Consider the following 12,130-nt stretch of genomic DNA (forward strand, 5'->3'; position numbering starts at 1 on the left):
AAAGACTTTTTTTACACGTTTCAAGAGCTCTTTATAAAGAAAAACTGTTTGTCCATCCACTGTCTCTATCTATCTATTCTATATCTAATAGCCATCCATATAGTCCCTTGGATCTTCCAGTGAACAGGCATTCCATTTATAGCACGCTATCGCCACCGCGTGGTAGAAAACAGAACTGCACCAGTCTAGCATTCAATAAGGCCGAGGCTGTTTCTAAGGTAACAGAAGCTACAGCGGCGGCGATGAGTGATGACGTAAGCAGCACCGCTTCGGGCTCTAACGACTGGCAGAAGCTGAAAACCTGCAGGATACCGGGTATTCCTAACTCCCATAGCTCGCCTCATTACCGGGGTGTCCTCATAGCCGGTAGCTTTAATAGGCAATCAGCTGAGGAGCTTCAGTAGCTGTCGAACTACAAGTCTCAGCATGCGAGCAGTGACTAAAGCTGATTATATTATTACTCCTTCTGGTGTTACATGCTATTAGAGCCAGTCAATCAGTGCACTAGGAAAGTGAATTAATATCCCTAATATTGGTTTATTGACCTTTATATCTGACCCAAACCCTCTGGGCATTTTTTTGTACTTGTAAAACAACTTTTGGCAGCTGCATATGGGGTTAAAGGGGTTGTCCAGCATTGGGGCTGAGGACCCCTGAGGCCCTAACCAACCTGTGCCCCTGAACATAACAAACCCACTCTCCTGTCCGTGGTCCTGCCGTTCCCAGACACTTCTGGTCCCCCCAAGGATGTAGCGTCAAGATGCTGTGACTGCTGAGGCCTGTGAATGGCTGTAGCGGTCATGGGACCAAGTGCTTCCTAGTCCTGTGGGAACCGGAAAACATCCGGGAATGGAGCCGTGGTGGGACTGCAGACAGGTGAGTGGGGGTTGTTATGGTCACCCCACCAGACCTGTGAAGGAAACTACACTTTTGATCTCCACATGTAAGATGGAGGTCTTGTGCACCACTGCAGCCAGTTAGTGGCCTCAGCGGTGATGTGTCAACAAGCGGACCCCCACTGCTAGGTTTGCACTCTTTTTCTTGTATGTCTCAGTTTTAACCATTTTGATAGCCTGTTATGTATTTTATTTGGCCTCCATCTAACTATCTGCATCTTTTTTCTCTTTTGCAAAGTGAATTGCGGAAGAAGACAATGTCTATGAAGAAGACAAGAGGACCTTTGCAGAACGTCATAAAAGTGACAGATGACTTGAAGCGTCAGGTAGAAGTGACTTTACTATTTGTGTAAAGGGGTTGTTCAGGATTAGAACAAAATAGGGGGTCAATTACTAAACAGAAATACGCCTAAATTAGGCATATCGCTGGTGCACATTGCGGCGCAATGGTTAGTTGCGCTGCAATCTGAGACTTTTCCCCACTCACACCAGGTCTAAAAAAGTGGACCTTGCGGGGAAGGGGTCGTCTCATTCATCATTTTCTGCGCCTCTTTTAGGCATAAAAAATGGTCTAAATGTAAGACTGCAATTGAACTGTATAAAACGCCAATCTTAATAAATGACCCCCATAGTCCCCCCCCCTCAAAACAGTGCCACACTTGTCCGCAGGTTGCATGTGGTATTGCGCCTTAGTTCAATTGAAGTGAATGGGACAGAGCTGCAATACCATATACAAACTGTGGACAGTTGTGATGTTGTTTTTGGGGGAAAAACAAAAAACTGAAAACTGCTATATTTCTCTAATGCTGGACAAGTCCTTTAACAGTGCTCTCCCCCTGTAGAACTGACGGCGAGTGAAGGTTCTTATTGAATGATAGCAAGCAGAGATCTTGCAAAATTAGAAGAATTGATACAGAAAGGATATTAGAAATGGTGTAACTTCTCATTATACAAAAGAATAAGTATAAATAACTCCTTTAGGAATCTTGCAGACGACTGTATGTATTTTGCGGTCCGCAAAAATGGATCCGCAAAAAATACAGATGACATCTGTGTGCATTCAGTATTTTGCGGAACGGAACAGCCGGCCCCTAATAGAACAGTCCTATCCTTGTCCGTAATGCGGACAATAATAGGTCATGTTCTATTTTTTTTGTGGAACAGAAATACGGACATATGGAAATAGAATGCACACGGAGTAACTTCCATTTTTTTGCAGAACCATTGAAATGAATGGTTCCGCTTACGGTCCGCAAAAAAACGAATGACACGGAAAGAAAATACGTTTGTGTGCTTGAGTCCTTTAAACTAGATCAGTGATACACGAAAAGAGGTATTTTTATGTTTTCGGATATCAGTTTCTTTAATTATTGGTAACTAATAATGTTCCCATTTATCGTCCAAGTTATTTAAAAAATGCGAAATGCGTTTGCATAATGAGAACAGTCTAATGGAAACCTCAGGCGAACGTGAGTGGCATGTAGTAATGTACTTACCTATTACTGGTAGTGACCATGTGATGAGATCTGAGTCACGGCTACGGTTATTAAATATTGCATTTCTCTGTTAGATCACACAAGACGTAATCATTTTTTAATTGTAATCTTTTATTTATTTTTTCTAATCCCGGTGTCTAGATCTTGCTTTTATATTTTTGTTGTGGCGCCACCTGGTGTTCTTTAAATCCCTTTCAGAATGTCCACCATATGTGTTCAGTGCTGGTGAGAAGAAGCTGCTTCTAAGCCCCCAATGAGCAGACATTTCAGTGCGTAAATACAGAATTCATTCCCACCAACCTATGTACGGTGTCAATCTGCTCAGTTCCTCATGCTACGTTTCATGCTCCCTGCCAGGGGTGGACTGGGAACTTGGCCCTGGGAAATAACCTAAAAGAGGCTTTGGGTTGTAGGTGGGTCCAGATTGACGCAAGTAGATGAGGCCAACATAAATAGGCAGGGTCAACAATACCACAGTGCAGCACAATGTACTGCCTCAGCAGAACCAAATACCACAGTGCAGTACAACGTACTGCCTCAGCAGAACCAAATACCACAGTGCAGTACAACGTACTGCCTCAACAGAACCAAATACCACAGTGCAGTACAACGTACTGCCTCAACAGAACCAAATACCACAGTGCAGCACAACGTACTGCCTCAGCAGAACCAAATACCACAGTGCAGCACAACGTACTGCCTCAGCAGAACCAAATACCATCGTGCAGTACAACATACTGCCTCAGCAGAACCAAATACCACAGTGCAGCACAACGTACTGCCTCAGCAGAACCAAATACCACAGTGCAGCACAACGTACTGCCTCAGCAGAACCAAATACTACAGTGCAGCACAACGTACTGCCTCAGCAGAACCAAATACCACAGTGCAGTACAACGTATTGCCTCAGCAGAACCAAATACCACAGTGCAGTACAACATATTGCCTCAGCAGAACCAAATACCATAGTGCAGCACAACGTACTGCCTCAGCAGAACCAAATACCACAGTGCAGTACAACGTACTGCCTCAGCAGAACCAAATACCACAGTGCAGCACAACGTACTGCCTCAGCAGAACCAAATACCACAGTGCAGTACAACATATTGCCTCAGCAGAACCAAATACCATAGTGCAGCACAACGTACTGCCTCAGCAGAACCAAATACCACAGTGCAGCACAACGTACTGCCTCAGCAGAACCAAATACCATAGTGCAGTACAACGTACTGCCTCAGCAGAACTTAATACCATAGTGCAGTACAACGTACTGCCTCAGCAGAACCTAATACCATAGTGCAGTACAACGTACTGCCTCAGCAGAACCAAATACCATAGTGCAGCACAAAGCGCCTCCCTCTGTGGTGGCCATCAATAGTTGCCAGGTTCTGTCTTCCTTCTTCTCCAATTAAGATATGGAGCAGGGGGCCACAGTCCTGCGTTCAGCATGCTGCCCAGACAAGTAATAAACCTGTAGTGCCCCCCAGTAGTACGCTTCCTAAGTGGCCAAGAAGACCTGAGTCCTCTTCCATGTCGCCATCTTCAGTGCAGACCACAAGCCTTTTCCATTCTGCAGTCTGAGATGCCTGTGTCCCTGCACCATTTATACACTGCCTCATATAGTGGCCTGTAGGAGCCACGGGCTTCCATGGCACGTCACAGTACTCAACTGCATCACCATCCTGAGGACAGCAATACAATTGAATTCCGGAGGGCATCTACAGCCGCCAGCCAAATACATAGGCGTCAGACCATTATGTACCCGGTCTATTAAGCATAGACCTTTTAATAAGTTTGGTGCATAGTCTGTCAGTCAGTGCTCCAGAATCTCAAAACTAGGCCAGCTAGCTGCAGTAGATTAATACTGTCATTTGTGCTTATGTCTGTCGTAAATGATATTAAATCTGTCTGTCCACGGCCCCTGGGCTAAGTATGAACATTCTAAAAATGGAAAAAGTCTCAAAATCTTGTGAATTTTGTAAACCAGAAAACTGGCATACTGACTTTGGCTAATGCCCCCCCACAGTATGAAATGTCCCATTTAGAGATAAGTCACGTCAACAGCTCTCACTTGTCGTGAAGAATACGCCTGGGCTGTTTTTAGGACAGCCATTTTTTTGTTTTACTGTCAGAGGACACACAATTCTTTTACATCTCCATTAGCTATAGAGATAAAACCGTAATAAACATAAGATGTCCTCATTAATGGACGTTCTAGATGGCACACATACCAGCCAGCTATGACACCGCCATTGTTCCCTGTACTGTCATTATGTTCAAATACTGATTCATGATCTGGCAAGTGAAGACTCACATTTAAAGCATTGTTTGCTGCGTATGAGTAATAAGGTTTGACTGTGAAGGATGAACTGTTTGCACACAACTTAGTTTAGAAATGTCTGAGGTTTAGCAGTCAATTCAGGTGACTTTTTAGAATAAGCGGTCGTGTGTGTGCCCATAAGGAACAACTGCAGAACTATGTTGAGTCTAGCCCAGGGGCATAGCTAAAGGCAAAAGCTAATTTTGCCGCCCCCTTGACTCCACCCATTTACCACACCTCTTTATCCGCCCCTTTTTCAGCCACCTATTGCATGTAACATTTAACTATGGTCATGTACCCTGTGCCAGTCTGACTATGGTCGCGTACCCTGTGCCAGTCTGACTATGGTCGCGTACCCTGTGCCAGTCTGACTATGGTCATGTATATATAATATCCAGCCATTGTCTGCCACCTAGTACCATCCCAGTGATGCCAATCACTCTACGCTGTTCAGCAGGTTGGCACACCAAACACGAGCAGTGCCACCTATTTACTGCCAGGCGCCATTCAGCCACTGTCTGAAATCCTGTGCCACCAGGGCAACATAAAACAGTATGCTGCCTTGTGCCCTCTGCCAGTCTGGCAGACTGTCCTGCACCCTGTACCATTCATAGCCCTTTAGACAGTCTGTGCCACCTATTAGGCTCCATGTGCCACTGCTGGGCACCCTGTGCCAGTCAGAATCTATGGCCCCTAGTCAAGCAGCAGGTGTGCCCTGACTCCTGTACACAAGTGTGTGCCACCCTGCTGCCAGTCACTGTCCTGCAGCCTCTGACACTCTAGTGCAGGTTGTCAGAGTGTGGTTGCCAGGGGTGCTCACCAGGTTCTGCTCCTCGCTGTGCTCCAGGTCCACATTGTCTTGGCTCTTGCCAAGATCATGTGTCTTCGGCGCTTGATCCCGCGAAACCCACCTCCTGGAGGTCACTGGTCTCGCGGGATTGTGCGCCCGAAGTCAAGGATTTTTGTCAACACAAGCGAATTTACATTTTGGGGCCCCTCCATCATTTCACATTTCTTCCCCTCATGATTCATGTCCATTTTCTTCCCCTCATGATTCATATCCATTTCTTGCCCCCCCCCCCCCCACCATCATTTCACATTTCTGCCCCTCATGATTCATGTCCATTTATTGCCCCCCCATCATTTCACATTTCTGCCCCTCATGATTCATGTCCATTTTTTTTGTGTCCGAAGAAAACGGATCCGGCACCATTGACTTACATGGTTTTTGCAGCGATTTTGTGTCCGGCATGGGAATGCAACAAACGGGAACAGAATGCATTCTGGTGCACTCCGTTCTGGTTTGTTCAGTTTTGTCCCCATTGACAATGAATACTGAAGAGACAAAACTGAAGCGTTGCGCTGCGGTTTTTAGAGCCAGTGCCGGATCTCAAAACCGGACACAACGCTGATCTGAAAGAAGCCTAAGAGGAGATTATGCTCCACTATCTCACTGTAGCAGGGGACAGGGGTCAGAAGATCTGAGAGACTGGCTGCACGTGATGTGATCTGACAGCCTCTTTGGTTTCACTTGTTTCTGTGTTGTTGCTGGTCATGACCACACCTCTTGTCTCAGGTGTAGCTTAAGCGGTCATTCCAACTCCTCTATTTAGTCTGGTCTCACCCATCATGCTATGGTGATCAAAAAAAATAAAATAATTTATTTCCATTTTTTAAAATTGTTTTTACAGTATTAAAACGCTAGAAAAACTATATAAATGTTGTATCGTTGTAATCGTACTGACCCAGAGAATGTAACAGGTCATTTTTACCGCATAGGGAACACATTTTTTTTTTTTGTCAATTCCACCTCCTTTGGAATTTTGTTTCCAGCTTCCCACTAAATCGTATGCAATATTAAATGGAGCCATTAGAAAATACAACTTGTCCCACAAAAAACAACCCCTCATACGTGTGTGTGTGTGAACAGAAAAATAACAAGGTTATGGCCCCAGAAAGACAGGGAGGGAAAAACTAAAAATCCTCCAGGGTGAAGGGGTTAATATTTATCAAAGATCCAAGATACATTTGCCATAGATTTATTTGGAGTTTCAGATTACATTATAGCAGATACAAATCTTAAAGGGATTCTCCACATTAATACTTCTAGAGCATGTCCAGTTCAGTCTGTGGGCTGGGTGCTGAAAATCCAGATAGTAAGACCCCTATAAATTACAGACTTATTGTGTGTGTCTAGGTGATATGCCATAAACGTTTTTCTATGGAAAGTCCCTTCCCCTTATGTACTGGCCCATTTATGTTATTGCATTTACATTTTTTTTCCTCCCCACATTCCAATAGCCATAACTTTTTTTAGTTACCGGTTCATATAGCCATATGGGGGCTTTTTTTTTGCAGGCTAAGTTGTATTTTTTAATGCCACCATTTAATTTACCATGTCTTGTATTGGAAGACAGGAAAAAAATATATGTGGGGTTAAATTGAAATTTGATATCACAGAATTCACTGTGCGCTAAAAATGACATGATGTTCATAATACGATTACAGCGATACCAAATTTGTATAGTATTTCTTTGCATCGCCGTTTTCTGACAGCCCTAACTTTTTTTATATTTCTGTTCACAGAGCTGTATGAGGACTTGTTTTTTGGGGATTAACTCGTTTTTATCGGTACCATTTTTGAGGTCCATACAACTTTTTTGTCCCTGTTATTCAGTTTTTTGGGGGATAAGGTGACCAAAAAATGACGAATTGCGTGTTTTTATTTTTGTTCCGTTACAGGTACATCGTGCAGGAAAAATGTTTATATTTTAATAGTTCAGACATTTTCAGACTTGGCGATACCTGTTATGTTTTTTTTTTTATTGTTTATATATTTTTATATATAAAATTGGGAAAGGGGTTGATTTTAAAGGCATTCTACCACCAAAAATACTGTTATGTAGCTGACTGACATTAGCGATGCGCTAATGTCAGCACTACATAACAGTATGTTTTTTACCTTTCTCCCTGCAGCCATTTTGGTCAAAAAAGCACTTTTATAATATGCTAATGAGCCTCTAGGTGCTATGTAGGCGTAAAATCAGCACCTAGAGGCTCTGTCCACTCACCCTTTATCCCTCCCAGGTCCTCTGTTCTGCCCGCCCGCTCCTCTTGATTGATGGCACGGTCCGCCTCATCGCTGCCGAAATCCCGCGCCTGCGCCGTTCACTTCTGTAAGTGCTTTTTTTTTACCAAAACGGCTGCAGGGAGAAAGGTAAAAAACATACTGTTATGTAGTGCTGACATTAGCACATCGCTAATGTCAGTCAGCTACATAACAGTATTTCTGGTGGTAGAAACCCTTTTTAACTTTTAATTTTATTAGTTTTTTTTTTTTTAACTTCCTATACAATAACTTTTACTCCCCTTAGGGGGCTAGAACCTGGTGTGTTTTGATCCCTTGTCTCATTCACCCAAATAGAAATCTATTATGATGAATGGGATTCTGCTGCTCTAGCTGCCAAGCTGTGCCTCGTGCACAGCTCAGCAGCAGGAAGCTTACCATGGCAGGCCTAGGAAGCTTCAGCGGGGTCCAGGCTGTCACGGCAACCAATCGGAGTCCAGCGATCTCGCTATGAGGGCTTCGATCGTAAGGCAAAGGGAGCTGCACCCCTCTGCCTAACCTCACAGATGCTGTGATCTCTATTGAATGTGTCATCTGAGCGGTTAAATGACCGGTTTTCGGGGTCATCGCTGATCCCAGTCATGGTGGCCAGGTGCCAGCTGTGTTATATATGGCACCCCGGGGTATGGACCGGGCTCAGCGCAGCAGCCCGCTCCATACAAGCCCTCAGCCACTGTGATGTACAGGTAGGTCATGGTGGCTGAAGGGGTTAATATCAGAACTTATTGACATTAAAAAGGGGTTATGGAGGATTAGAAAATCATGGCTGCTTTTTCGAGAAACAGCGCCACATCTGTCCATGGGTTATGTCTGGTATTTCAGCTCTGCTCCATGGAAGTGAACATGGCACGTACCCTGCGGACATGTGTGACACTGCTTTGTGATGAAAACAGCCATGTCTTTCTAATCATGGACAGCCCCTTTAGCTTGCCACACAAGAGCATCACCTCTAAAAAAAAAATGACGTTGCAGAGTTTTATCATGTTTATCTTGTATATTTAGCTTGTGACTTTTTGTACGTAGTTATTTTTGCACTTTGGATGATCAGCAATAGCATTTTTGCAATGCAAAATTAAATTAATGAATTCCAGGTAGTTATGCAATACAGAGAAACCAGCGGCTGTGCTGCCTTATTGTTGTTTGCGCCTATGAAGTATTTTTTTTTTTGGGTGTGGAGTTTTAAAGGACGTTACGGCTAATGAATCACTGCAATATATATGATACTAGGAGTGTCCGCATTATCAGGACACATGGCCACACCTTTGTGTTACCTATCAGCTTCTGAAATCTGGTTAGGTATGCCGCATTCTTAGACAAGCAAACAGGTACAGTCGGTATCAACATGTTAATCATATCCCTTTAGTGACTTAATTCCAAAATTGTAGAAAGCTGGGATGATCAGAGTGAACACGCTGCTTACATTTTTAGGAATTGATTTTCTGCATTAGAATTTATAAAAAAAAAAAAAATTTGGGCATAAAAATAAAAATTACCAGTAAGTTATAAGTTCTTCAGTTGATAAGAATTCCATCTTGTTCCTTAAACGTTGTCCCACGAAAAATATTCTACGTTTTTTCAAACCAGCACTTGGAGCTGAATACGTTTGTGATTGTATGCAAGTCCAAATTTAGTATAGCCACTGGGCTATTCACTAAAATCTATCTGTATGGCGCCACCTGCTCTTTTTCAAAATTCTTTGTCCAACTCACTGAAGTGGACGCACATGCTCAGTTCCATCCTTCGCCTGCCTCCAGCTGAGTTGCCAGCTTGAAATAAATCTAGCACAGCATTTGGAACAACGTATGAGGAGATCTCTGGGTCCATGTGAGGTGCAGGCCTGGTTCTAAGTCTGTTAGAAAGAGATTGTCATGTTCTATGTGATATCTGATGTTCAATTTTCCTAATCATGGGAAAAACTTTTAACTTAGGCTACAGCCAAACTTGCGGCAGAGTGATCCGGCAAGCAGTTCCGTCGCCGGAACTGCTTGCCGGATCTGGCAATCTACATGCAAACGGACAGAATTTGTAGGCGGATCCGGATCCGTCTTAAAAATGCATTGCAAGAACGGATCCGTCTCTGCGGATGTCATCTGGAGAAACGGATCTGTTATATGTTTTTAATTTTAATTTTTTTTTTACCGATCTGCGCACGCGCAGACCAGAAGGATGGATCCGGCATTGCAGTATTTTTAATTTTATTTAATGTAAATTAATGCCAGATCCGGAATTTTGGACGAAGATAATACCGCAGCATGCTGCGGTATTTCCTCCATCCAAACGTCATTCAGTGACTGAACTGAAGACATCCTGATGCATCCTGAACGGATTGCTCTCCATTCAGAATGCATTAGGATAAAACTGATCAGTTCTTTTCCGGTATTGAGCCCCTATGACGGAACTCAGTGCCGGAAAAGTAAAACGCTAGTGTGAAAGTACCTTTATATTTGCTTCATTATCACTCAAATGGAAGTTGTCAAGGTTGTCACTTAAAGTGTAACTGTCATATTTTTATTTATTTGCTAGTTTATTAGAGCTAGGCATGTATACCTGAGTTAGTCTGTCAATGATTGCCAAAAGATCTGTAATTACCTTATAATAACAGCTTTCATTAATGTCCTCTGTCCCTTTCTACTGCTCCCTTAAAAGACAGTTGCTATGTCTTGTCTGTCTCTGGCTAGGAAGACGGAGGGGCGGTCCTTCACACTGCCTGCCTTTGTTCTGTGAAATTATGGTACCTGTTAAAATCTGGTACCCTCGTCACTTCCGGTAGTGACGTAGGCGCACCAGAAGCTTCAAAAGGAGGTGTGATATAAGAGCCCGGCACCTGATTGGCTGAAAAGAAGGCGTGTTGGCGCCTGCGCACAACCAACTAGGGTACCGTAATTTTACATGCAGCGCCTGTGAATGCGCACAGGGAGGGAACCTATGATTTACGGGCTAAAAAGAAGGCCTGTTGGCGACTGCACACAACCAACCTGGGTACTGTAATTTTACATGCAGCACCTGTGAACGCGCACAGGGAGGGAGGGAGGGTACCTTTGATTTACGGGCCACCGCGCATGCGCAAACCAGATTGCCTTGTGAAGCAGACAGGGGAGGGGGGGGAGGGAGGGTACCTTCGATTTACGGGCCACCGACAGGGAGGGAGGAAGGATACCTTTTGATTTATGGGCCAAATGTAACCTCCCTCCCCTCCTTCACAAGCGCGAGCTGTAATATTTCAGTACCCTGTCTCAGTAATCCAATCTGATTGGCTGGCAGGGAGCTGCTGGCTACCAGCAAGTGTTTATGGGAAGTAAGGGAAGGCAGTTTTGGCCTCAGAGAACTGGCAGAGGAGCCATCTTGAGAAGGTCCTCATATTGTTAATGTTTAAACAGCCGTAACTAAGGGAAAAACTCAAGGAAAACAGTGGTAAGTGAAGAAACTAAAGATTGCTTTATGCATAATGCTGCTGCAGCAGTAACATATGCTAAAATTTATTTTTTGTTGAAAATATGACGGTTACACTTTAAAGGGGTATTCCCATCTAAGACAATGGGGGCATATCGCTAGATTATGTCCCCATTTTCTGATAGGTGCGGGTCTCACCGCTTGCGTGGCCACCGCTCCTATTCATTTCTATGGGGAAAACCCCATTACACTGCTGGGACTCCGATCGGAACTGCCCACTGCCACTATTAGGGTGAATATGACAAGGGTTCTAGCCCTTAAGGAGGCTAATAGTTATTAAATAAAAAGTAAAAAGTTTAAACACCCCCCCCCCCAAATATAGAAAACAATATATCGCGATATATATCGCATATCGTACATTCTTAAAATTATGTCGCAATATAGATTTTAGGCCATATCGCCCACCCCTAATCCTAACCCTATCATTTAACTCTTATAAAGGTGTTATGCCACAAAAATGGTTTCTCTCCTTCCAGAGCAGTAGTTTAGGAGTCCAGTCGGCAGTCTTATCAATGAGAAAAATAATAGTCAGTAAAAAAAAAAACACCAACTGGATGTCTAAGCATGGAGTGAGCAATACATTATATGGATTTTTTTCTTATACAACTATATATCATTCTGCTCAGCTCCCCCTGCTGTATACCATTCTGCCTCCACATTGAACTGTATATTTTATGTGGCAGGTTCCCTTTAGGCTGGAGTGAGAAACACTATAGAATCTGTGATGGCGGTCAGCTTGGTTGTCACCCAGTTATTCCCCAGGAACAATAAAGCCTCATTCACATACAGACGTGGACAAAATTGTTGGTACCCTTTGGTCAATGAAAGAAAAAGTCACAAT

At 43.7% G+C, this 12,130-nt stretch overlaps 1 protein-coding gene across 2 annotated transcripts in view; it reads left to right on the forward strand.

Annotated features, from left to right (window-relative positions):
* The first annotated feature begins 238 nt into the window (after nucleotides 1-238).
* Nucleotides 239-12,130, forward strand: part of NPHP1 (nephrocystin 1) — an 89,486-nt gene continuing 77,594 nt past the window's right edge. Inside the window, exons 1-2 of one of the 2 annotated variants that reach the window (XM_044292287.1) lie at nucleotides 239-315; nucleotides 1,135-1,222. In XM_044292287.1, coding sequence (XP_044148222.1) covers nucleotides 1,154-1,222 — 69 coding nt within the window. In that variant the 5' untranslated portion in view covers nucleotides 239-315; nucleotides 1,135-1,153. Of the gene's footprint in view, nucleotides 316-893; nucleotides 1,026-1,134; nucleotides 1,223-12,130 lie in introns of those variants that run through there. The other variant, XM_044292288.1, reaches the window with a different exon arrangement.

Source organism: Bufo gargarizans, chromosome 4 (genome assembly GCF_014858855.1).
Source record: "Bufo gargarizans isolate SCDJY-AF-19 chromosome 4, ASM1485885v1, whole genome shotgun sequence".
NCBI classification, from domain to species: Eukaryota; Metazoa; Chordata; class Amphibia; order Anura; family Bufonidae; genus Bufo; species Bufo gargarizans.